The 26,834-nt window shown below is 45.1% G+C and overlaps 1 protein-coding gene across 1 annotated transcript; it reads right to left on the bottom strand.

Annotated features, from left to right (window-relative positions):
* Positions 1-3,311: 3,311 nt before the first annotated feature.
* On the bottom strand, positions 3,312-25,062 carry ALDH8A1 (aldehyde dehydrogenase 8 family member A1). The gene is made up of 7 exons (XM_044248405.1): positions 24,834-25,062; positions 20,786-20,933; positions 19,311-19,466; positions 17,552-17,701; positions 13,114-13,370; positions 9,537-9,698; positions 3,312-4,363 (listed from the first exon to the last, which is right to left on the bottom strand). The coding sequence occupies exons 1-7, from the start codon at positions 24,969-24,971 to the stop codon at positions 3,911-3,913; spliced, it is 1,464 nt and encodes a 487-aa protein (XP_044104340.1). The 5' UTR covers positions 24,972-25,062; the 3' UTR covers positions 3,312-3,910.
* Between the last annotated feature and the right edge of the window lie 1,772 nt (positions 25,063-26,834).

Genomic DNA, 26,834 nt, shown 5'->3' with positions numbered 1-26,834 from the left:
ATAGCACTTCAGTTCACTTCATCTGATCATCACTTCCGAATAGTTTTTATTCCCTTTATTGTAATGGAGAGAACACACTTGGGGGACCTTTTTACAGAGTAAAGATCTTCCGGATTGTTACGCATCTTTTTAACTAGGGTTTGTCAACCACCACGTCCTGTCTACAGTGTTCTACTTCGGGCCAACTGCTTTCTAGGCCTGTTTGCTGCTGCTGATTTGAAATGTCTTTTCATTTTGTTCCTCAGAAGTTCTGCTGTGTGTTGGATTCGTTTTTCCTTCTCCTGAGGTACAACCCAAATCACATCGGAAAGAGAAAACTCCTGGGATGTGGTCTTATTTTGCCTGAATCCTTGAGTAACGGGCTAGCTGGCTACAAGATTTAGGTTCAAAATAACGTTTCCTGAGAACTTTAAATCTTACTCTGCTGTCTTCCAAAATCAGTACTATTAATGGAAAATGTATGATGAGCACCTTGTGCTTGTACTTGTGGGTTTGGGGGCTTGGGGGCAGAGCTTGTAGGTATCCTGGTAATTCTCACTGCAAGCTTTATGTTAGGAATTATTAAATTTCAGCAGAATAGCTCCTGGCACATGGTGAGTGTTTTTCATGGGGAAGTTTTTTCGTTCAGAGATATTCATTTTTATCATTTATTTGCTTCTCCACCTCTGTTCTCTCATCTCAGATGAATTATCAGCTTTCCGGATTGATCCCCCATCACAACTACTCTCTCATATGTTTCCTTTCTGTCATTCTCTGCATCCTGAGTTACTCTCTCAATTTGACCTTCCAGATTAGTACTTTAGCTGTCAGCCAAACCAATGGTTCCATTCTATTGATTTTTCATTTTATCTGGGGAGCCAATGTTTCATTTTCAAGGTCTCTCTCACGCCCCTGCTTCGCTCCTTTGGCATAGCCACGCTCCGTGGTGACTAACGTGCTGGGTGTTCAAATCTCTGAGACAAATTCAGGGTTCAACAACCTCTTCTTTTATCTCTTTCTCCCCCAGTTAGTTGGTCTTTTATCCAAACAGTTCATGAGCCTTGACTGACCCGTAATAATGTTGAATAAAAAGGGTACTGGTTGATTATTATAGGTAGTGGGCAAAGTTATCTTTTGGGGTTTGGAAAAGCAGTTTACTGGTAACCCCCTTCCCTGGATGGAGGGGCTAACCTTATGTTTCTGCGTGCAAGAGATCAGAGACAGGCTTCTTTTGGGGCTGCATAGACGGCTCAGTGCACCTTCCAAAGGAGCCATGGAGGGAAGACCTGCTCTACCTGGGCGGGGAAATGCTTCAGTGGATGTCTCTCCTCTGCGAAGCCGCAGGGTCCCAAGTTATCTCAGCCTCCGTGCCACGCACCGCACTGGAGACCTTCTCCCAGGAAGGTCAGCTCTGGTGTGTGAGCACTTCGTCTGGGTCTAGGAGGGGACCAGTGCAGGAGGGGCTGCTCCTGAGACCCGGGAAGACAGGGAGGAGGGATCATGGAGCCGTAGCTCCTACAGAGGGTTCTGGAAGTCCTTGACACTCCAACTAAAATCAGGCCCCACCCAGACCTACTGGATCTCAATCTGCCTGTGAACCAGAGACCTCCCGGACTGGGGAGAACTGAAAGGCACACTCAGAAGCTGGGCTCCTCAGAGTCCCTGTTCCTGCCCACCCAGCACCTGCTTTCCATCTGGGTCACCTCTGATCAACCCCCCACAGTGGCTCTGTGGGGAAGAGGGGGCTCACCATGCTGTGAGCTCCCCCTGTGCAGGCGCCCAGGCTGTCCCCCTGCCATGATCCACAATCCACGATCCACTTTTTCCTTTCAGTATGTAGTGCCTATGTGTGAAAGAGCACAGCAAACATGCAAGCCCCCATCACCCAGCTCAGAAATAAAACTCAACAGATAGGATCGGAACCCTCGTGAGTCCCCTTTGAGGGTTTTCCGGGGTGGCCCTACGTCCAGCAGGCGGGGGACCCGGCCGCCTTGCAGCCACAGAGGCGCTGCTCTGTGGGGACTCTGTCATCACACTGGCGCAGACCCACAGGGGACCCGAAATCAAAGCCACTGGTGTTCACAACTGAGCACTGGACCCATGTTGGGGTGATAGAGAATGGCATCTGGTCCATGGGACCACCTCATGAGCCCAGGAGAAGCTTCTGACGCTCCAGAGAGGCACAGAGGAGGGAACTGGCATCCAGAATGGCTGTCCGCAGGAAGCAGTCCCCTCCACAAGACAAGATCCAGAGCCCAGACAAGAGCACAGGAGCAGGGCCAGCTCCACGTCCTAGAGAACAGTCTTGGAGGCAGAACACAAGCAGGGTGGGAGGTGGGTCTTGAGGCATGGGGAGCAAAGACGTTCAGTCGCCAGAACATGGAATCAAGATGTGGCTTAGGCTTCAAAAATAAGGATGAGCTTGGGCTAGACCAGGTATAGACCAAAGATGTGGGTTCTTAGAGACTAGGAGCTGCTGAATTCCTCCTACTGCCTCTTGGAATTGCTTCTAGATTTAACTAATGAAGACTCCAGGATGTGAGCTGGAGAACAGGGCAGGTGAGAAAAGGAGAAGGGAGGGGAGGGACAAGCTGGGAACCAGATATGATTCGGCACCGCTGCTTGGCCTCCAAACGGCTTGTGTTTTTCAGCATTTGAGAACAAGCCAACATATCCGAAAACCTACACAAACCATGAAGACTATTCTGCCCCACTCTGGCCCAACCCACATCCCGAAACACCATGCAACGAACACCCCAGAGCATCAGGAAGACCTCATTCCATCCCTGGAAGTTGTTTGGTGCACCTTCTGTGTGCCAGGCCCTGTGCTGGGAATGGAGACTTTGGGGGGCGGGGGTGGGGTGGGGTGGGGAGCAGCACTGCCTGGGCCTTCAGGCAATTCCTGTCCAGCTGGGCAGTCAGACACGCAAACAGTTGGTTTTAGTTTGTGTAGGAAGGGCTGTGCCTGAGGAGTTCCTGAGTTGCACGCCTGAGAGGGAGGGGGAGAGGGAGGGAGACACGGAGAGGAGACCCAACACTATGTGTTCCATGAACTGTAAGACTGTGGCTGCTGTGCAAGTGTGAGTGGTCAGAAATCATGGCTTTGGAGACTGAGAGCCAGCCCTGGGTTCAAATCCTTCCTCTGCCCCTCAGCATTCGTGTAACCTTGAGCATGCAACTTTAATCTCTGTAAACCTCAGTTTTCTCCTCTGATCATTAGGAGACCAAAAAAAAAAAAAAAAAAGCCACGAGAAATACCTCTATCACTTTGCATGAAGTCCATACCCCTAAGAGGAACAAAGGACAATTCAAGAAGAAGACATACGTCATACTGGCTACTAAAATTGCTTAACGTTTATTCTTTTAGGATTAGTAGGTTCTAAGCCTCATGGGAAACAGACCCGAAGAACTGGAATTGATTACACTCGAGTAGAATTGGATCAAACTATTTTCTCTTCTTGCTTCCAATTTCCTCCAAAAGTAGTCATTATTTTTATTTTTCCCTGTCCTTTTACAGATGTATTTAGTGGGACCTACCATTTAGGTCTGCTCAGACAAATTCCATGCTATGTTTATCACTGACATTCTTATATATACTTAAAAATGGGAAAAAAATGATTATCTGTGAATTTCCAAGAATTTAATCAAAACAATGAAAAAAACTACAGCGAGGACACAATAGAGAAGGAACCTGACAATTACTTGGCTTCCTTTTTGTGCATTCCTGCTCAGAAGTCTCTTCTTCAACTCCACAGGGAAACAGTCAGCCTCTCTGTGACAACGAATGAAAGTACAAACTGCTGAGCGTAAGGTAGAGCAACCCCGCTGAGCAAAGATGTGGCAGGAATTTATGCCGGGGTATCTGCTCGCCGCACTGGACTACTGATTCTCTGCAGCCAGCCGTGGACCACGGCTTCTCCACTACCCAGGGTCAGTGTTTAATGGTGATGGTTTTGACTTCAGTGAAAAATTCGTAAGAGTCCTTGGCTCCTTCTCTACCTACCCCAGAACTCTTCATCCCCCCAAAAGGAAGGTTGAGCTCTCTGATGAGCCAGCAGTTCGTCCAGACCAAGCCGGACTGCAATTTCTTAGCCACCCGGTGGATACGGCCCACGTTGCTGGACCACACCGTGGCCGCCAGCCCGTATTTAACACTGTTGGCTCTTTGAATCACTTCCTCTTCGCTCTCGAAGGGGACGACACACGTCACTGGACCAAATATCTCTTCCTTCATGCAGCAAGATTCATCCTTAATGTCTGCTATGACTGTGGGAAGCATAAAGTATCCTGCACGATTCCTGGGGGGGAGACTCAACGTGTCCACCCCCTCACCACACAGAATCTGGGCCCCTTCCGACCGGGCTCTCTTGATGTAACTTCTGACCTGGGAGGGTGAAAACCATGATTAGCAACATCTTACGATTTGCCTTGACACGAAGCAGCAGAAAGTTCAATATTTTTGAATCATCTAGGAAATATGGATAAGGCCATTGCTAAGAAATCTAAAGTTGATTGTCTTATTGCTTAAGCCGGAAGGTGGAAGTGCTCTGACCATCATTTGGACAGTCAGCCCCCAGAAGGAAGAGGAGGGGTGTCATTTCTTTACTGTCTAAGTCCGAGGCACATAGATAAATGCTTTTCATACATTCTCATTTAATTCTCTCAAAACTCTATTAGCTATGCATTATTACCGCCTATTTGCTGATGATAAAATTGGACCTCAGAAAAGGTAGATGGTTCATACCACTAGTAAACAGGAAAGCTAGAATTCACACTCAGGGATATTCAGTAATTAGGTACACAAAAGAATAGTTACTCCTTGTGTGGGGCGGTGGGGGAGGGGACTCTGTCCACTGCAGAATATGGGAGATTGAATGGTGCGTAAGATTTCATGAAAGACCAAGAAAGGCTTCCAGAACAAATCATTTCTAACTTCTAGTCTCATTACTGATTACATTCTGAAAACACATCTAGTTAATACAGAATAGCTAACTATAATGGGAAATATTATGTAATAAGTAAATCCAGTAACTTCGAGATAGTGACAGATGTTTATTCACAATGGCTGTAGAAATGACCCCTTATAAAAGGATACATATGTTTATGTATGGAAATTTCATTACAGACACAATGATAACATTATCCTACCCCTGAGCATAGGAGAAGTAGAAAAGTGATCTCAAAAATTAAAAGTATAAAAGAAGCAGTACTAAGCAGTACATCAAAGGCAGAGTAAATTTTGAAGCCATACTTTGGATCCCTACGTATCTTATATTACTCTGAGCATTCTGTCCTATATTAGATAAGTACTCCATTGTAGAACTATACTCAACATAGAGTTATGTGTTTGCCATACAAAAATTATAAAGTACTGTTGTCTTATTTTTAATTTTGCTCTAGCTTATAGAATACTTAATAAACCATGAGGTCAAAGACTTCTAAAAAATAGAATATTTGGGACAGCTTCTTATTCCCCTCTGCTACACATTTTCCCCCAACACGTGCCCTGATCTCGAAGCTCTTCCAGAAAAAGCCCTTGTCTAGTTTGCAGATGAAAACTAAATTACGTCTGGACTTCTCTTTCCCCTATTCTCTTACTCCTCTTGAAACAACGTACTTAGACTAATTAAAAGATGTCAAAGACAGCATAATGCGTGTACAGGGGAAGTTGAGGCAAAGATCTCCAGGAGCACCTGCTGAATGCAGGGCCAGAACTTTTTTTCATGATTAAACATGGAGTGGCTTTAGATCATCTCGTCTACATGGAATTTCATGATTATCTCTGAAACAGTCTTGATAACAAAATATGAAGGAAAGTGTCTGTTTTCAAAATGCAAACCTTTCAAAAATTTTAATATATAAGATATATTAAACTCACACTAAACTAAATTTATTTTCTGGATGATAGAATGATATTTCAACTAGCAGCTCAGGAGCTGAGCTTTTCAGGAAAATGTGAAAAAAGAAAATGTTGTGACTGCTAATATGCCATAAAATGTAATAAATTATAACTACAAAATTTTCTCTAGGATCAGAGAGTAGTTAGTACTTGGTAGCTTTGCCCATAAAATCCTGGCGCAGAGGTCAGGTGGGCAGGTGGGGAGCCCCAAGAGTTCAAATCCCAGAGCCTCCACTTGCTCGCAGAGGGATTTTTAATGCTCAGTTTCCCCTCTGAAAAATGGGATTAACACTCCCATCTATTCATAAGCTTAGATAAAATGTATATAAAATATTTAGCATAATGTCTGGCATGCAGTAAGTCTTTTGAATGCCAGCCACCACTGGTGCTGTTGGTGAGGAAGGTGATGATATCACACACCATCTGAGGCTTACGAGCAGGAAGACTTCAGAGACCTGCCCACCCGGCAAGTCGGTTTGCTTTTGTTTGTTTGTTTGTTTTTAAATCTGACAGAAGCAGCTAGCAAACTGCCAAAGTGGACCTTTGTTAACAGCCTGCAGCCTGGCCCTATCGGGGATTCTGCCCTGCGCTCCGCCAGCCTCACTGTTAACACTCAGAATCCCATCTTCGATTTCCTGCATCTTTGGGCAGGCTGGCATCGAGCCAGATTCTCTGGACAGTCGCGTGGAAAAGCATTCGAGCGGGGGGAAAGAAAAACAAAAACAAAAAGCAACCTGCGAAACAGGCAGAGAGCCTTTTCTACCCTCCTTGTGGACAGAGTCGCCTGCATCCCTGGGAGGCAGGCGAGTCACTCGTCCACTCGGAGCAAGCTGCGTCTCTGTGAGGTTCTGAGCCCTTTGCCGTGACCGAACAGCTTAACAGCTTCTGCATATTCTAGTCGGACTCCTGGGTCACTGCCTCGCCATCTATCCTGACAACCACAGAGAAGCAAGATGGACACAAAGACCCCAGACTCTGCAGGGCTAGTTTGCTTCAAAGCAGACACAGACCAGCTGCAGAAGAGAAGCGGGATAGAAGATGGCCGCCTGGCCTCCCCCGGGATGCAGCCTCCACAGCTCTCTGGTGAGAGGCGAGGACAGATGACCACTGGTGGAACGTCTGCACGCCTTTCTTGATCTCCGAAGCAGCATACCCAGCTGAAAAGAGTCCCACTGAAAAGGCCACATTTACACTGCCCTAGCTGCTTCCATTATCTCTCTCTCTCTCTCAAGGGCCAAGACACCCAGCACCTCCTCACAAGAATCCATCTGCAAGCCCCCCCATCATGGGTCCACCTGGTGGGAGACTCAGAGGGAGACTTCATGACTCCTTGCATCTGGGCACGTGTGCTCAAGGTGGAGCAGTGAAGATGACAGATGTCCAGGAGCCATTGAAGTCTTAGTAGGACTGACCCGTGGCCTCACATGGGGGAGGCAATGTAAGCCCACCTGCGGGGCGCTCTACTCTAGCAGGGAGAGATCTAGTCTGTAGGACGACAAAACAAGAGGGCTCCACAGATCGAAGCAAGTTTATATATGGTGGAGTAATGGGAATACGATCTTTAGTGTTCTTCCCTAGAAAAATAAAAATGAAATAAAATGGCCAGGGCGCCTGGGTGGCTCAGCCGGTTAAGCGTCTCCCTTTGGACAGGGTTCCAGGGAGCATGGGGCTCCCTGCTCAGCTGGGAGCCTGCTTCTCTCTCCCCCCGCTGCTCATGCTCTCTTACCTGCTCTCTCTTTCAAATAAATAAAGTCTTTTAATAATAATAATAATAATAATAATTGGCCAATGATTAAAAAAACAATTTTGAAAAATTTTTTTAAAGATTTTATTTATTTATTTATTTATTTGACAGAGATCACAAGTACCCAGAGAGGCAGGCAGAGAGAGAGGAGGAAGCAGGCTCCCCGCTGAGCAGAGAGCCCAATGCGGGGCTCAATCCCAGGACCCTGGGATCATGACCTAAGCCGAAGGCAGAGGCCTCAATCCACTGAGCCACCCAAGTGCCCCAATTTTGAAATTTTTAACTGTGTGTACAAAATCTTTCTCCCTAAAAGCAGGAGAGCCATGCAGCTTTCTGAAACGAGTACAGAGTAATTAATTGTACTTTGTTTTAATAAGCAAGTGCTTGAAAAATTATTTTCTATAAGGATCAAGTAGAAAGTCAAGAGAGGTTAATTGAAAAATCTGCAGTTTGGCGTACAAACATGTGCTACATTGGTTTCTTAGTGTGGACAACTGTATCGTGGACTTGGAAGATGTTAGCAAACGGGAAAGCTGCGTGAGTGGATATAGAAACTCTCTGCCCTGAGATTCTGAGATTTTTCTATAAATCTTAAGTTATTCCAAAATAGAAAGTTTATTTCTTTTCTTAGTTATTTGACCGAGATAGAAAATATATCATGGTAAAAATACAAGGGAGTTTTTAAAAACTTCTGTTTGAAAGATAAATTTGGGCTTATGTTTGAATGTGGTCAGGAAAAAAAAAAAAAAAAAACCAAACTGCTAACTGTAAGCTTCATCATTTTCAGAGTTATTCAAGGCACTTAAGTACACTACATTGAAAGGACAGTAAGCAAACAAAATCCAACCAACATGTTAAATAAACACTTGTCTTTCCAGCATAATTTGGTTTCATAGAAGATGATATTTCTGGGCTAGGATTTGTGAAGGAGTGGTTGACACCAGGCCTAAAACCTCGTCAATGTTTCAAGTCTTAAAAAAAATCAGATCTCATTTGTGGTTTAGATCTATCAGGGTTCTTGGCTTTTGTCCACATCTTCTGTGGCTACAATGCTAGAAACAACGGGAATCCCTTCTGATGTCCTGCAGGACTGTTTCAGACCTTCTCCTCCCTCCTGGGCCCTCAGCACCTTCTCCTCTCTTCACCCTGCTTCGTAGTTCACTGGGAAAACCAAAGAAATAAGAGGAGACCACTGAGCTGCTATACCCTTGGCTAAGAGCCTCTGTGCTTCACAGTGCTGTAAAGGTCAAAGTTAAAATGTAGTTAATCTCCCAATTGTATGCAGAGTCAAAGATTTCTACAAAATTAAGTAAAGGCTCTGTCCCTCACTAGCTAATGGACAGGGGTACATCTTCCTTGGTGGGTCTCAGTTACCACAGCTGAAAACAAAGTCTCACGGCTCCAGCGTTCTGTGACTTATTTTGGGAGTCACATCAGGTAATACATGAAGATGACCTTAAAGACCTAAATTCCATAAACCACCCAGAGACCATCAGTGACTTCTCCCACATAGACCACCACTAACTCTACCCACTAAGGACCACATAACCAGCAGACACGGCACGTCTGGAATTGCATCTGCTGTAAGCCACAGGCAGACCCCATTCCACTGGGAACTTGTATCGATGGAAATTCCTGCCACCCTTAATCCACGTCATTCTTATCCACTGACCATTATGTTTCAAATTTTCTCTTCCTCGCTCTCTACATGCTGACTTCTCCAATTCATTTATTCCGTGTACACATGGCTTTAACCTGGACAACATGTGTAGACTCTGTATCCAGAGACCATTTCCTACAGGTCAGAATTTTTTTAAGAACAGGATAGTAATGAACAACATTTCAAAGCAGGAATGTGTGCTATGCCCTGGCCTGGGCTTCTCCCCAAACTCCCATTGCAGAAAATTGACTTACTTTCTCCAAATGAGCTTTACTTATCAGAGCTCCCATGCTGGCCGATGGATCAGAGGGAACGCCAACTTTCCACATTCTGGTAGCTTGTACAAACTTCTCCAAAAATTCACTATAGATGCTCTTCTGGACAAAGATTCTGCTGGTACAGAGGCAGATTTCGCCCTGCCAAGAATGACACATGAGGACAATGACAAGACACACTCCTTCATGGGTAGGTCGCCCTGCATCTCCGATCACCTACCTGCCAGGTGCCAGGCACTGGTCTAGGCCATGGGAGACACTGATAAACAAAACAAAGTCCCACTACCAGGAACACACACTCTTGTGGGGAAGTCAGGGAACAGCACAGGTCAATGAGCTCAATCAATAATATAATTTCAGATCATGAGCAAAACAATACAAGAAAACTAAGCAGAGGATGGGAACAGAAATCAATGGGAAAGTGCTGCTTTTAGTCCCTTGGAGTAAAGGGAGTTCTGGAAGGCCCTTGTGAGGAGGGGCTATTTGAATTGCCCCTTGGTTGGTGGGGAGGCGCTGACTGGGCTAGATGCGGAGGAAGGCAATTCTCAGGAGGCAGGGTGGACCGGCTTCTCGCTGCAGGAGTGTGCTTGCAGGGGTGTGGTGTGTGAGGCAAGGCAGAAGGCAGGCAGGGCTGAGGCTGGTGGAGGCAGGAATGGGGGCAGGGAGAGTAAGAAAGGAGGGCAGGAGGTGAGAGCAAGACCCTACCATGTGGAGTCCCACAGACTCACAAGGAGTTTGCATCTTGCTCCCGGGATCATGAAAAGCCGCTGGAAGGCTTTAAGCAGCAGCATGATATGACCAATTTCCATTGTTAAAGAGTCGTTCTGGCAGCCGTGGGGAGTAAAATGGAAGAGAACGAGAGTGGGGTCAGAGGAGAGTTCACAGAGTATTCCAGAAGTCCAGGCACGCAGAGGTAGCTTGCACCAGGGCAGGACCAGCGGAGCTGGGTGAAGTGATAGGTATCCACCGACATCGCCAGATTCATAAAGGGACGTGGGACCCCCAAGTGCAAGAAAACTGGTATTGATGCTCTGCGGAAGCAGGGATTCCAGGATTTTCAGAGTATTTGAACCAACGGGATGGGTTGATGGATTAGTGAGATAGGAGGTTGGGGTAAGAACAAGGTCGAGTCCCAGGTTTTTGATGGAACCTCGGATGGTAGTGCTTTACCCCCCAAAGGCAAGCCTAAGGCAGGGAGAGGAGCAGTATTGCAGGGATAAGGGATGAAGGGAAAGCAAGAGTTCTGCTTGGCACGGGTTAAGGTTCGGATGCCTACTCGACACCCAAACAGAGATACTGCCTGTTTGGGGCAGAGGTGCTAACAGGAGCCTGAGTAAAAAATGATCCTTACTGTCGTCTGAATATAGTGTGCAGTCACTTACAAACCACAGTCAAGACATCTCAAATCATTATGTATGCATGGTTAGTACATTTCTGCATAAATAACGATGTTCACCACATTTATATTTGATCTTCAAACCATCCTAAGGATGGAATATTTCTAATTATTTTGACAACTGTGCAAAGGTGTATTGTCCAAGTCAAATAGTCACTGTTTCGGAAAAAAGAATTCTCTCTGCCACGCAGCATCACTGTAAGAACCATCTGTGTATCTGGCTTGGGAACTCTCCAGACACAAGTGTCCCTGCCATGGGGGGAGGGAGGGTGTGGTAAAGAGAGTTGGGTGGTTACAGTCAGGGTTTTCCGGATTACTTAGTGCCAGGAAAGTCAGGTAATGCCAGGATCTCTGGTAGCATGACTTTTGAGGAAATGAGAAAAGGGAAATATTATTTACTACATTCCAGAGACCGTGCAGGGTGCTTTTTTCATAATAATTCTACGAAGCCATAGGTTTCCCAGCTTACAATTAGGAAATGGAGCTTTGAAGGAACCCAAGCCCAGGGCCACCAGGCACGGGAAGTTTCAACTTCAGGCCAAGTGATGCTGAAGTCCATTCATTTCTTCAGTGTCTCACAGCTTGTCGAAGTGTGAGTGCGCCCCTGGCCGAAGGAGACTCCGTGTGGCAGAGATGTTTCAAAGGGGCCCATTATGTTCAACTGAGGAAGAAGTGTTCACTACATGGGACTCAGCTCTTGGTTAAGGAAAAAGAAACCAGCCCTGGTAGTTTGCCTGAATCTGCCTATTGTCTTGAATTAGCCAGCTGGGTTCCTGTCCTCTTCCCCAAGGACATTTAAAATACCCCCCCAGGAGGAAGGTTCTCTTAGCAATTTCAAGTTCTGGCATAATCCTGGTAGCCAAGAAGCCACAGTCCATCTCAGCGCTCAGAGTACGTTTTTTTTTGGTTTGTTTGTTTGTTGTTGTTTTGTTTTTTGTTTTTTGGGTTTTTTTCATGCAGAGTTCACCTGATGTCCTCTGGGCTGTATCGCAGTCCACAGCTTGTCCCTAACCCTGTGTTGTCACTAAAACACCAAAATGCTTGATTTCATTGTTCATTTGGATACTTGTTTACTTTAATGATTGAAATAGCTGTATCATAAAATTGCAAGTCTATTTTCTAAAATCTTAAAATTTAAGTCTGTTGATCTAGAAAAACGCTCTCTACAGACACAATCAAGCCACTTTCTCTAAGAATGACTGTGAAAGAAATAATTACAATGATAACAATCACAAAAATAACCACTGTCAAAAATGGCTTTCATTCTACAACTCACAAAATCGCTACTAGAAGACATCATTACTGCTTCCAGGAGTTTCCAGGCAAGGAAATGAAGGTTCAAAAGGTTACGTAAAGCAACTTGGGCAAGTTAAAGATATATCTCATTTCACTCATCTTTCTTTCTGTGGCAGTTCTAACTCTTCAGTGGATTCTTTGTTCACTGCTAAAATTTTTAAAAAGCAGGCCCTTTGGAGAAAATCATTCAGTATTTGTGCACACCTGCTCTACCCGAGACCTGATGCTGGGGCGTTTAAAGTCGAAGGTAGCCCCAGAGCAGACTCTGTGAGGCTTACCATCCGGTCTATCTGGGTCAGTGTTCCTAACCCTTTGGGATGCCACCACCTCGAAGAATCTTCTGAGAACTCTGGCTTCCAGAAAAACATCTGTTAACACAATTTCGGGAGATACCAAGTTGCCCATGACTCTGTGACATCAGCAACATCCTCTAGACTGGTTTAGGCATTTATTTCTAAGTGTGTGCTACATTTAGGATGCTTTGGAGAGTACAAGGTTTACTGGAGATAGGACATTCAGACAGCAAGAAGAGAATGGGGGCGACTCTATGAATACAGGGATGAAAAAGCTTAGAGGAGCAAACAGTCAGTCCGTAGCTTATACCCGATAAAGCTCAAGAACAGGTGTTTGCCCAACAGAAGCTGTGATTCCACAAGAACCACAGATGGACATTGAGACAAAACAGAGTCGATGGCATAACACAATGTCAAAATCTCCTTTCCCTGAAATAGCCCCAGACTGACCCACTCACTCCTGGCTTGGCACTGTGATGAAACAGATCCAGGCTGACTGGGTCACAGAATTTTAAAATAAACAAACAAACAAACAAACTCAAAACAAAACACACCAACCCAGAGGACACACCTGGTTGGCAAAGCTGGACCTGACAGTCGTTGGAATGCACTCCTCCAGGTTGGCGTCCTCGAAGATGATAGCGGGGTTCTTGCCCCCCAGCTCCAGGGACAGCTTCTTGCAGTGCGGGGCACTCAGCTGTGTGATCCGCTCAGCCGTGGGCTGGCTCCCCGTGAAGGAAATGAGGGGTACCTCTGGATGGGACACCAGGGCCTCGCCAACCCTGGGCCCTGTTCCAAACACAATATTTACCACACCTGGTGGGACACCTGGACAGGAAACAGAACAGTCTCCAGGTCTGTATCTGGAGATACAGATGGGATATAGAAACAGTAACAGAAATTACAACAGTAATTCTTCTCCGTGTGTTGAGAACTTTCAGTGACAAAGAGGTTCTCCTTGAAAGTGAAGTAGTTCCAATGGAGGGGAGCGTGTTTTATGGCTGTCTCTAGTTTAATGGCAAAGCAAAGACTATAGCGCAAATTCAGTGTGCCCTAGGTGGAATATTTCCAGGTGCTTTGCCTTAGAAAAATGAAGAGTAGAACCTTCTAATTAATTCATTCCATAATATTGACTAGGCATCAAGGGCTCGGGTCACAGAGATGTCCTCAGGCAGGTCAAGACCTGTAAGGTAGAAGAATCCTGCTCCACATGGGCATTGAAGAGTCACGATTCAGTGTGAAAATGTGAAGTGGACAGATGGAGAGATTGACTGGCTTGGCCCAGGGAAGGGAGGGAGGGCTTCCTTGGGCTCCCTTGGGCTCCCTTGGACTCCTCCAAGAAGGTGAGTATTGAGTTAAAGGTCCTGTGTCCCATGGTACAGACATACACTCTAGAACTGACTTAAAGTGCCAAATACACCCTAAAACGGGAGCCCCATCTTTCTAGCATGAGACCCTACTGCTCCCCACTGGCCCCCCCTACGCTAAGGCCCTAAGGCCCTATTTGCCAGATAGATTAATACCAGTAAGTGCCCGCATTCACTGTGGGCCAGTCACTGCTGGAAGCGATCTAGATCTCCCAGCTACTGGATGAGGCAGGGAGGACTCATATCCTCACCTAAACCAAACTGAGGCAGAATGAGGCTAAAGGGCAACCACTAGGAGGCAAAACCAGGGGCACGCAGTTAACAAATAAATACGTGAATGAATGAATGGAGACTTCGTGTACATTATCCAAATCAGAAATGGTCCTTGACTCTGGAAAGCTTTATGTGTCCAGAAAGAAAACCTAAGTGCAAACATGTTGTGTCTTGGGATTTAGGAGATTAGCTGAGTTTCTTTCCCATATTTCTCCAGCCTGGAAGTACAGAGATGCAGAAAACCTCCAATGTGTAAGGTTTTTTAACTACTTCCCTGCTCCCTATCTTTCCCTATCCAGGTTAGACATTCTCTTCCTAACAGAAACGTGCTCTGTTGGATTAAAACCATCTCTTCCAGAATATGCTTTTAGAGTACAAATAACAAGTTGGCGTTGATGATCCACCATCAACCAGAATACCTCCCCATCAAGCCAGAGCCCTGGAGTGATAACCTGAGGGGATTACCCCCTTCAGGTGAGCCTCGGAGACAGGTGTGGGGAATCAATGACTCCTGGTGGTATCTGGGGGCGCTTCCCCTCTAATGGCCTCTCCTTTACAGGCAGGTGCACACATACTGAAATCTAGCTTGGGTTGGTCCTGGATCACAGGTTGATCCAAGAAAGGCCTTGGAACTCTGTAGATACTAGTCACTTCCATGGAGAGCAGGCCCAGAGTCAGACACCATGTGACAGCCGCTAAGCCCATGTTGGGGCAGAGAGGGGGCTCAGGAGAGGGGCCCTCACGGTGGTTGACGGGGGAGAAACAAGGTCAAGTTTCCCACCATTTGCAGGCTGGGGGGTCCTGCATCTCCATCAGACAGTGAGCATGTGAATATTTGCCCAATACTTTCTGATTGGGGTTTGGGGGCAAGAGAAGGTGGACTATTGGGCTTTATAAATCCGGAAGGCGAAAATGGATCAAATCACTGCTAATGTATACAACAGCATTTTAATGAAGAGTGAAGAAAACTCAGAAACATCACATATTTGTCATCCCAGGAAAATGAGTTCACTCCAGTAGGCCAATTGCCCTCTATACAACGGCATTAACACTTTACCTACTGTGTTTACCTACTGGCCAGTAATTCTCAGCACCACTTTGCCAATTTGATCGAGACAGTAATGAAATGTTTCTAGAGACATTGACCCTCTACCCTTAAGATATGCCAGTTACCCGAGAAAGGAGGCACTACGATGGCAAAGAATAATTCGGTAAAACTCAGAATAGGTGGCTAACAGACAGCACAGGGCATAGATTCCCTGCACCAGGGACCAGGATGGGGAAGGATGGCAACAAGCTTCCACTGGGCAGAACAAAACTAGGAAAGGACAGAATTCTGCTTTCACTGGACACTCCAGGAATGAGGCATGCATCTGGTGCTGCCAAGAAGAAATAACTGTTCTAGAACTATAAAAGGGGTACTCACTGTATACTTTTTAAAATTACTTTACGTCACAGGAGGGCCAACTGTCAAGTCTGTTTGAATGCTCCGGACCTGAGGACTGGCTCTATAAATATCAAGAATGCACCAGCAGGTCTTCTTACTTTTCTTTTGCGTCAGTATTCAACATGTCCCGTACAGATTCTTAATCCAAATGGAGAAACTGAGGGCTTAAGACAGGTGCAATTTGAGCCTTACACTCTCCGTGGTGCCCAGAGGAAGAAAGTTTAGCAAAGCCAGCAGAGGCAGGAAAGGAAGGAAGAACTGTCTTGGTGTAACAAGCTTATTCATTCACAAGAAATGAGATCAACGCTATGCGAATTCATGGAAATGTAGAACTCTCGTGTAGCCCAGGAGCTGGGCATATAGAAGGGGAAAGTGCTTAGGGAAGAGAAATCTTCATAGATCAAGATGTGGTTGACTTCAAGAGAAAGTGGTTCTGGGAACACAGCTCTGTGGCTTCACCCCACCTGCAGGGCTGCCCTCCCCAGCATAGATCACAGCACAGCATCGGCCCCTTCTCTCCACTCCAGGAAACCTATAGCCAACAGAGAGGGAAGAAAGGCCTTGGAACTCTGTAGATACTAGGCACTTAATTTTGCAAAGAATGGCATTAGAAAAGGATCCCTCATGTAAAGAAGGAATGATACCCTTGGGACATGAGAGAGATAGGCACATTTCTATCATAACCCTCTAGAAGCCTAGGGCATCCATCAATGTCACCCCAAAGGCTGAAGCTGGAGGCCTCATTCCTCTGTACAATACAAGGGAAATGGGCAGCTAGACTAGGGTCATAAGGCCACATAGTTCACCCTGCCATCTAAATCCTGGAGTAAAAACTGGCTCAACTTTCTTGGAAGCCAGTATGTATGTTTTTGCCTAGAGAGATAAGGTATCCAGAAGAGGGAGGTCTGGGTTCTTTCCAAAACCACCTACTTTATGGATATGGATGAGCCCAACACTACTTCTCTGTGGACTTGAAGGAAATAAACAGAGCAGGGTACTTATGGAGACCTGAGCGGAGACATCTAACAGCAAGGCGCTTTCCTGTGGGTTGCAAGCTAGGCTCTCCTGACACAACCCTGGTGCAGAGTCAGACCACGCCCATGCTGAATTATACCCTAGAACCTTCTTCCCAGGAACATACGTTGAACGTGGCCAGGACACTGTTGACATAAAGAGGCCAAGGAGCCGTATTATATCAGCTTCCACACGGTGGCTCCAAATGTAGAGAAAACTGAGGGAGGTATATTCAAATCTCTTAAAAATACCCATTTCTGGGGCACCTGGGTGGCTCAGTGGGTTAAAGCCTCTGCCTTAGGCTCAGGTCATGATCTCAGCATCCTGGGATCGAGCCTCACATTAGGCTCTCTGCTCAGCAGGGAGCCTGCTTCCTCCTCTCTCTCTGCCTGCCTCTCTGCCTACTTGTGATCTCTGTCAAATAAATAAATAAAATCTTAAAAAAAAAAAAACATTTCTAGCAGGTATTGTATAACCATACAAACCAGAGAAGTACTTAAGGGCAGTCTTATTTGCATCAAGATTAACAAGTGGTTCAAATAGAAGATTTTAAACCATCCACTGAAGAAAATCTCTGGAGCAAGCTGATGTGGGAGTTGACGGGGATCTTTAAGCCTGTTCTCACTTACAGGTGTGCAATCATTTCACTGCCTGCCACACCCCCACCCCCGCCAGGAGGACAGGGGTGAAGAAGAGGAAGGAGTGTGATCCAACCCTGTGTGTGAAGGGGATTTATCAGAAAAGGATCAGAGAGAGGAAAACCAAAGATGTCACTGGAATCAATTTTGGTGAGCAGATTTCTAGTCAGAACAACTTTTCATATGTCAGAGACGCTGTGACGGCTGAGACCCACAAAACTTGCAACCCCAAAGCCAGTCCTGCACCTCTCCAAAGCCACCGCTCATTACCTGCTTTCTCCAGGAGTTTGCACATCATCCACGCCGTCACTGACGTCAGCTCGCTGGGCTTGGCTATCACGGTATTGCCAGTCGCAATGGCCGGCGCCACCTTCCAGGTCAGCAAGTAGAGTGGCAAATTCCAAGGGCTGATCAGACCAGCTACAAGAGGAGAACAGAAACACTGCCACCGAAGGCAGGACCCTCAAACTAGACTGGCCAGACTGGGTTTATTGACGTGGAACTCCTCCACCCTGCGTGAAACTTAGGCTTACCCTTCTAAAACCCCCACCTTGGCTTACTTGTAGCCAACTTTGGGGAAATAACTCTAAAATGTATTACAAGCAACTGTGCCTCTTAAAACTATAAAGCAATACAATTTACTCTTTTCTTGTTGATGTAATAGCTGTATTTATGAACAAGGGTAATGTAAGCTCCAGAGCCAAGAGACTGTCACCTGTTACTAAACAGTTCCAGAATGTGATGAGTTTTGAGATTTATAGACTGGCCTTTACATTTTTTTTTTTAAACTTCTCTCTCCTTCTTCATCATCCAACTGTCTAGCTACTATTTCTTTTAAGTTTTTCCATCACTGTTTCTAACCTGTTGTGGATTAAGGCATAAAATCTCGAGCTTTTTAGAATTAGTGGTAAAATAAGAGCAAATACATTCTTAGTCTGCCAAGCGGGGCCTTCTGTTTAGTAAAGTCAGGGAAATTTGATGCATAGACTATGAAATCCATTTTGGCCAGCCAGAGGACTTTTTAATAAAAAATTCTCTCTGGGTTATCACCTGTTTCATGACCAGATAGAATTGCTAAATAAGTAACAGAACCAGCATCTAGAATGTGTCTCCATGCAATGTTCTGAAACCATAAAACTTCCAACCATAAAACTCTCAAAAAAAATTTACTTTATGAATTTGTAAATGGATCCATCTTATTTATACTCTTCCCTCAAACCTATGCTGTGAAAGTCAACATATATTTTATATGATTATATTTCTCACTAGACAATCTTTTCTTTATAGGATAACAGTTTTTTCAGCATGATATAGCACCATACTTCTAAGAGAGAAGTTTGAGTTTTTCCTAATTCCTTCAAAATGTTATTTCCAAAGAGTTCAAATAACCAAAGTGGTAATGTGTCCTATTTTCGTTCCTTTAAATTTATTTACTTTTATCCCATCATAAAATGTAACTAGTAAGTATGCGTATTTGGTGGTTGGAGGAACAGTGACATCTAGTGGATAGTTTGAGTCATTGCTCAGGTTCACTTATCCTCTAAAAGAAAGCAGGAAGCAGTTAATTCAGAGTGCCCTACGAGTACTAATTTATTTAATTCACACTAACATATATAAATATAAAATTAAAACTATTCTCCCAGCTTTTAAGACAAGAATCCTGAGGTATACAAATGTTATGAAACTGGCCCCGCACATACCCAAAATCCTTGCTCTTGACTACAAAACTCTCTGGGGAAAAAAAAAAAATGTTTTTTAATGTGGGGGGTGGGAGGAACCTTCGTATGTGAATTTCCTCCCGGCATCCTTCTTTTCCTGCTAATTTCCCAAGAACAGTGTTCCAGGAATAAGTACGGAATGTGAGACAAAGAAAATAAACTAGAAACAGATTTTTGAGGCCCATTCATTTTCGGCCGAAGTAGAAGTCATCTCTTTCCTTTCTCTCGGTCTGTGCCTTTAGACCAGTTCTACAGAATGGAGGGAGCATCCCTGGGCACCCCCGCAGGGCAGGCTTTCCCCGAGCACCCACCGATCCCCACCGGGGCCCGCACGGTGTAGTGCAGACAGCCCAGGTGGTCCATGTGCGTGCACTCGGACGTGTGGTGCAGCATGGAGGAGGCGAAGAACCGGAAGTTCTGCACAGACCGGGGAATGTCCATGGTTCTGGCCAGTGTTATGGTTTTCCCTGAAAGAAGCCAACAACAGAAAGCACAGTCCGCCTGCTTCCCCGGGGATGGAGAAGACATAATCGTACACGTATCCCAGCTCACACGCAGACGGAACCTTGGTCCTCTCCAGCCTGAAACTTCATCACCTGATGACACAGAGAGCTGGCCGTGGTCTCACAGAACCATGAAATAATTAGATATGAAGTTATCAGGTGAAATGGGGGGAGGGTTAACATTAAGTGAAACCATCTTTGCTTTGCGGGCTGAACAATTCATGGCTATCATGAATCTGCCAGATGCTACCACTCCGTTCACATCAGCTTTTTCAAGTCAAAATCACCAAGCTTCGTACCCGCTGGGAGGGCTTGGCGTAGTGGGAATTAAGACAACTGTAGCTGCACGACACAATGAAACCACTTTGACAAACAGATGATGTATACTGCACGTCACCCCAACACGGGGTGGAGTCCTTAAGGTGGGAACGTGCCAGAAAGGCTGAGGGGACCCCAAGGATGCTGTGTGGCCCTCACTCACTCACCACGTGCCCCATGTATATGCCCTAGCTTCTGAACTGAACAAAAAGAGAAACATAGCTTTTCTGGGTTGTTCCTTAGTTGTCTTTGGTGATTCAGGGGGACTCCCAGTATAGGAGTACGGGCAGGAAGCATCTCCTGAAGAGTTTGGACTCAGGCTGCCTTCTAACTTTAAGCTGATTTATAAGCATCCGTATCATTTTAAAAGATCTCGGGGTTTCCCAATAGATATTACTATTGGACATTTAATCTATTACTTACACTTCTGGGAAGGGGTTAAAATTGGGAAGTTGTGTTGGGAGTTCAATACTGACATACAGATTCTTTCTAAATAACCTGCTTTTCAATTGTTTTTGCTTTGAATGGTCTACCTAGAAGGATCCTCTTCTTCCCTTCACCCCACATCTACTCCCCTTGCCAAAAACCCTGGCAATGCATTTCACCAAATGGACAAAGTATATTTATTTCCTTGCCCCTGAAACTTGGGCTCAGCCGTGACCTGCTTGGACCATCAGAACGGGGCAGGAGTCTGCCAGATGCAAGCCTCCTGCGTGGAGGCTTCTCATGGCTTCTCTGCCATGAGAAGCACAGGTGCGGCTAGACTGATGGGCCCAGCAGGGTAGGGGAGCGACTTGGGGGGCTATTATGGAGGAAGTACCCGAGTCCCATCCCTTGTAGTTAAGAGGCTGGAGGTCACCTGACCAGTCGGAAGGAGGGCAGGCATGGCCTGCATCCGAGGATTAGTACTGCACTCTTCCTTAAGCACTGCACTGGCCGGTACAGTGCGGGCCAGCGGCACTCACCTTGGTCCCTGGATTCTGCCTGGGCCAGCTCCTCCAGGGACTGTTCCAGCAGATCCGCCAGCCGGTGCAGCACCTGCGAACGCTCCTGGGGGCTCCGGGCTGACCAGCCGGGGAAGGCTGCTCTGGCCGCCTCCACTGCAGCTTCGATCTTTGAGGAGCAAGAGGAAGAGGGTCAGCTTAAGACCGTTGCTCCTGAGGTTGGATGAATCCAGAATCCACAGGTCCACCCACGCCTAATTTCCTTCTGCCTGATTTCAAATATTCAAGGCCTCTTCATGCTGAGTTACCTGCAAAGTGGTGTTTACGTGACCAGAGAATCAGGGGCACCACAAAAACAGAGAAGAATGCTCCATTTTGACCAGGGTATTCAGATGCGGCCTTCAGAAGGAAGCTATTTGAATTTTAACAGATGTACATTTTTAATCACGTTAAAATACAAAAAATTTTTTCAGTAGCGTATGAGAGAGAAAACATCACCGAGATGTGTAGAATCCCTCAGCTTTTAATCCAGATCCAACATATCTGACAAAGCCTAAAAGTTTGTTTGAAATCATATCCTCAGATTATCATTTCCACTCAAAATGACCACTCAAGGGGCGCCTGGGTGGCTCAGTGGGTTAAAGCCTCTGCCTTCAGTTCAGGTCATGATCCCAGGGTCCTGGGATTGAGCCCTGCATCAGGCTCTCTGCTAAGCAGAGAGCCTGCTTCCCTTCCTCTCTCTGTCTGCCTCTCTGCCTAATTGTGATCTCTGCCTGTCAAATAAATAAATAAAATCTTCTTTTAAAAAAAATTCACTCAAAAATTACTTATTTTTATATATAAAGAATATGCTAAACACACAAATTATTTTATTTCACCTGCTTTAGAATTCTGTACCCTGACTATTGCTATGCCCATTTTGTGGATGAGGAAACCGAGGCACAGAGAACTCAAGTAACTCAGTAGAGGTCACACAGCTAATAAGTGACAGCATCAGGACTCAAACCCAGATCTCTGTGGTTCCAAGAGCACAGCTGGCCTGCTATGGCAGAGCCACGGCCCCTGTAGCCTGCCTGGCTCTGCCCAGTAAAAGAGGCCTCTGTGGGAAACGAGGGCATCTGTATTTGAACAGATAGCTTGGAAACCTGACTTTGGAGCAAATCTAAAAGGAAACAGTATATGGGAAGGTTCGAGCAAGGCCAATTCCTGCAAGGCAAAATGAGTCTTGGGGTCTTCAGCGAAGTCGAAGCAAAGTCTATCCCGGAGATAGCAAATCCATAGCCTGTGTCTCAGCTTTCTCCCCCCTCACACGCATGACAAGACTCTAGAATTACTCACAGCTTTCTTCCACACCTGGGCCCGGGGCCCAGCCTCGGAATCCTTTTCCATAGGCTTCAAGCAACCACGAGCCTCTTTCTCGCATCATGTGACCTGACAATTCAGCCACCCTCTCCCCCCAAATCTGATCCACGCTCCTTCTCTGTTTCCTTTATAAACAGTCACTTCCAGCTGAGCTGAATAAAGAATGACATGATTCTCCTCTTCATTATAAATTTCTGGAAAAGTGGTGGTTTCTGTTGAAAAGCTGGATCTCTACTGTGGACCCAAGGACGGGATGAAGGGAGAAGGTAGGCTGTGCTGTTCACCACCAGAAGCCGCCGCCTCCCTGGCGGCTCAGTGTAAAATCTCATCTTCCTGGGGTTGTCGATATAAAATCTAAGATTTTTGCTATGCAGAAAACTCAGGTCCAGTCATATGTTCTAAGGTGGCTTATGTCTGTGTAATATAGAATACGTATTAAATCGATATGAGCAAAAGTTAACACCTGGAAAGCATTTATGTATGCCAAACACAAAGGGCTTTGCATCAGTCTGTTTCATCCTCAGAACCACACAAGAAGACAGGTATTACTGTTATTCCATTTTATAGGTAAGGAGACTGAGGCACAAGGAAGTTCAGCTCTAAGTCAAGACAGTAGATACTGAGCAGTACAGCTGGTCTTGGGAGCCATGGGGTCGGACTCTGGTTTCTGCTTATGATCGCAAAGCTATCCTGTAAATACCGCCGCAAATCTCTCTCTCTCTCTCTCTCTCTCTGTGTGTGTGTGTGATCTAGGCATCAGAGATGAGAATGTTAGCTCACTCTCATCTGTGGGGTAAGAATGATGATAGAGTCTTATTTGTAGGTTGTTATGACTCCCATTGGGTGTAATTTGTATTAGAGGGCTTAGTGAACGTGGAGCACACAACAAAACCTGTTAGCAACACCAGCAGCACTTTCTTTAAGAGACTTTCTGTGAAACTGGGTGTGCAGTTTGTGTGTTGATGATATTTTTCCAAGTGAGCAAAAACTGAGACTTGTGGGATCAGAGAGAATATTTGCAAATTAAATTGCTGGGAAATCCAAAATATTTATTCCTCTCCTAGCAGATGCCTCTGTACTGCATTCTATCTTCTGAAAAGGCATGAACCATTAGCCGCAGAAAATATTTCAACAACATTTGTCATATTTGTCATCTTTAACAGCACTTTGGAAAACACTTAGAGACCAGGAGGATTGGATAGCACAAAGCTGGATTTCCCACATCTATCCCAAGTCATTTGAAACAGAATTGTGGGTTACAGTTTAACCAACAGATTAGTCAATGTTTGCAAACTTTTGTCCACAAGTCTAAAGGTTTTTTTAAAATGCAAGACAGTTTTAAAATATTATTAATAAAAGAGAAACAGTGGCTTAGTATAAGAAGGCTTATTTTTAGATACTTATTTGTATATGAAGATTACAGTTGGCTTTTAAATAATCTAGTTCTAAAAAAATGTTTTAAAGAATAAATAAATAATCTAGTTCTTTGTGCCTTAAAAAGTAAAACCCGTTAGGCATTAGATGAGCATACACACATCAGCCGTATTCATCACCCCAGACACTTCTACATTGTCAAAGAAATAACAAATATATCCAACATTTTATAAAACTTCTTAAATAAAATTTTGCATCACTAAAAAAATTTTAACGTTTATACCATTAAGCACTTTGAGTGACGGTGTTAAATTTAAATGCAAAAATACACGGGAATTTTATTTTGCATTTCATCAAACGATCAGTTTTAAATCACTAGATGTTTTAAAGACATAAGGCATTATTAGAGGATAATCTAAAATCAATCCCTGGGTTTTTCACTTTTGCTTTAGTGGAGCAACAAGTTTGGGGTTTTTTTTGTTGTTTGTTTTGTTTTTGTTTTTGTTTTTAGAAATCCATGAATATAGTGGCAAAGTTAGGCAACGCTTAGTAAAGAAAAGGAAACAGAAACATGGGCCATTCTTAACAAAAAAATACTTTTTACTCGACCCCTGCTAAGGACTGTCTGAGAAACGCAGCTGTGTATTAAGACGCCTCATTGATCACTTGCGTTCTGGGCGAAGTCATGGGCTTCCTGCCAGGCGTAGGCATCCGCGTTTGAAAGCTCACCGGAGGCCACTCGCTTTTACGTTAGCGCCTGCTTTCACTCACCAAAAGAAATACGAAGAGGAGTTTCACTTCTATGAAAAAAGCCGTTACCATACTTATTATTTCTTTCCCAAAAGCCAAGTTGCCTAACGCGAACTTCCTGAATGGAGGATAGTCTTCACTTGACACCATTTCAAAAGGTGTCATAAGATCGCTTTCGGATGCCTGGGAATCCTGCACCCTAAAAGTCCCATTACCTAACAGACCTTCCCAGCACTAAAATCGTCCCTCTGCTAGGGTTTAACAATTCTACACCTTTTCCCAACTCCCTTTGCTCCTAGAAAAGTGACACGTAATTCATCAGCACATGAGGTATATTTCCATCTTCCCTAAGTGAATATACTCACCTCTTCTCTCTCTCTCTTTTTAAGATTTATTCATTTATTTATATGAGAGAAAGAGGGGGAGGGGAGGGGCAAAGGCGGAGGGAGAAAGAGCCTTTAAGCAGACTCTGCGCTGAGCACAAGCCCAGTGCGGGGCTCGACCCTACGGCCCCGTGATCACACAGAACCTGAGCGAGACCAAGAGATGCTCAACGAGCTGCCCAGCCAGGCACCCCACTCACCTCTTCTTTCCCACTGTTTGGCACTCTGCAATATACTTCCCCCGTGGACGGATCATAAGAATCAAGATAGGAGTTACAAGGTACAAACTTTCCATTAATGAAGTTTTCTAGCGTCAGAAGTGCCTTTGTTCCAGCCATGGTGAACGCGACCCGTGCCTTTCTCCTTGGCAGTTGTCTCCTCCGGTTCTCCCTGCACGTTTCTCTACCCTGAGTTAGCCCCACCCTTGCTTCCAGTCCCGAAATCCTCATTTGCCAATCAGTGAAAGTGGGAGGTGGCCTGACGCTCAGGAATGTTCCAGTCTCCAAACTCTTGAGTGAAGAAGATTTAGGAATATTTCACAGACTTCCAGTATATTATGAGAAAGGGATAATAATATGGTAAGCGAACATCAGCTTGTGTCCATGGCCCTTTAAGATGTCAGAAGGCCACCTGTGTGACTCCTTTTATTGGGGTCACACTATAAACGATTTATTGTTCAAACATGGGGGGCCAGACCCTGAAGCAAGTGCTTGACATGAATCTATTCACTTATTGCACACAACAATGCTTTATAAAGTGAAGTCATTAAATCCCTGAATGGTACAAGGAATTGAGCCTCAAAGAAGTTAATTTGTCCAAAATCTCTGTTGGTAAGGCATGAACTTTAATCTGTTTATCTCAAATCATGTGATTTTCTTCAACACATCACTGCCCTAACTCCGCAAAGGTGACTGAAGACAGACTCCCTCTTTCGGTCTCTCGTCTGTTTTCCTACCCTCTTCGTGAACAATCCCTCCATTCTGAGATCAGCAGCTCACATCCTCCCCACTGTGCCACGCCAGTAAGGGCACAAGCCGCATCCATGCATGGATACAAGTAACCCACAGGGATTTATAGCCACGATGCATGTAAGAATTTCTATAAATTGGTAAGGGAAATGAACAATCCTATTGAAAAAAAATAAGCAAAGTCTATACAAAACCAATTCATAGTAAAAGGGATGAGATTGGCTAAAGAAGGCCTGAAAGACGCTGCACCTCATGTTAATCAAGAGGATATGAAATACAGAGAGGTGCCCTGATTCCCCAGTCAGACTGGAAAACTGTAACACCCATTGTGTGTGCAGGTGTGCGAAAGCACGTGCTCTCCTCCACCCCTGATTCAGGGCAATGGGGGTGGGGGGACAGGGGGGCAGCGGTGTGGTCATAGAACACCAGTTAGGCAGTTTGGAAGCATCACCATTTAAAATGTGCCCACTTGGGGCACATGGGTGGTTCAGTTGGTTGAGCCACTGCCTTCAGCTCAGGTCATGATCCTGGAGTCCTGGAATCAAGTCCTGCATTGGGCTTCCTGCTCAGCAGGGGGTCTTCTTCTCCCTCTGCCCTTCCCCTCTCATGCTCTCTCTCTCTCTCTCATTCTCTCAAATAAATAAATAAAATATTTAAAAATAAAAAATTTTTAAAAATAAAATGGCTAGTAATTCCCCTTTTCAGAATCTCTTCCAGAGAATTCCTTGCTTTGGTGCAAGTAGGTAAGTCACAGGGCATCATTTTTTATTGTAATTTCAAAATAGAAAATAGAAAATACCTACCAACTGACAATTATGATATGAGTTAAGACAACCAGTGGTCCTGCGTAAGGAATGTGATTTAGCCATTTCACTGTTAAGTGAAAAAGGAGAGCTAGTGGATAATAAACACAACAGGATCTCCTGGGATGCCTGCTTAAGGGGGATGGAAGGGGAAGAGCGAGGGTTCCTCTTTTTTTTTTTTTTTCTTCCTCTTTTTACTCCATATAGTTTTAAATTTCTTGAATACTGTCTGGTGAACCTATAGGAATATGCAACTTTTGTAGTTAAAATTTAGTCAAATGTGAGATACCAATACTCTAAATCCGTCAGTCATTTGGGACTTTTGCTGGCTTGTGCACGTCCTCAGGCCCTCCTCGCTCCCAACTTAATTGGTCTTTCTCTAAATGATCTCCAGAATGCTTGCAGATCACGCATGCAAACAAGAGGGTCT

This window comes from Neovison vison, chromosome 1 (assembly GCF_020171115.1).
Source record: "Neovison vison isolate M4711 chromosome 1, ASM_NN_V1, whole genome shotgun sequence".
In the NCBI taxonomy this organism is placed as follows: domain Eukaryota; kingdom Metazoa; phylum Chordata; class Mammalia; order Carnivora; family Mustelidae; genus Neogale; species Neogale vison.
The sequence above is the reverse complement of the archived record's forward strand: the minus strand, read 5'-3'. Positions and strand labels throughout refer to the sequence as shown.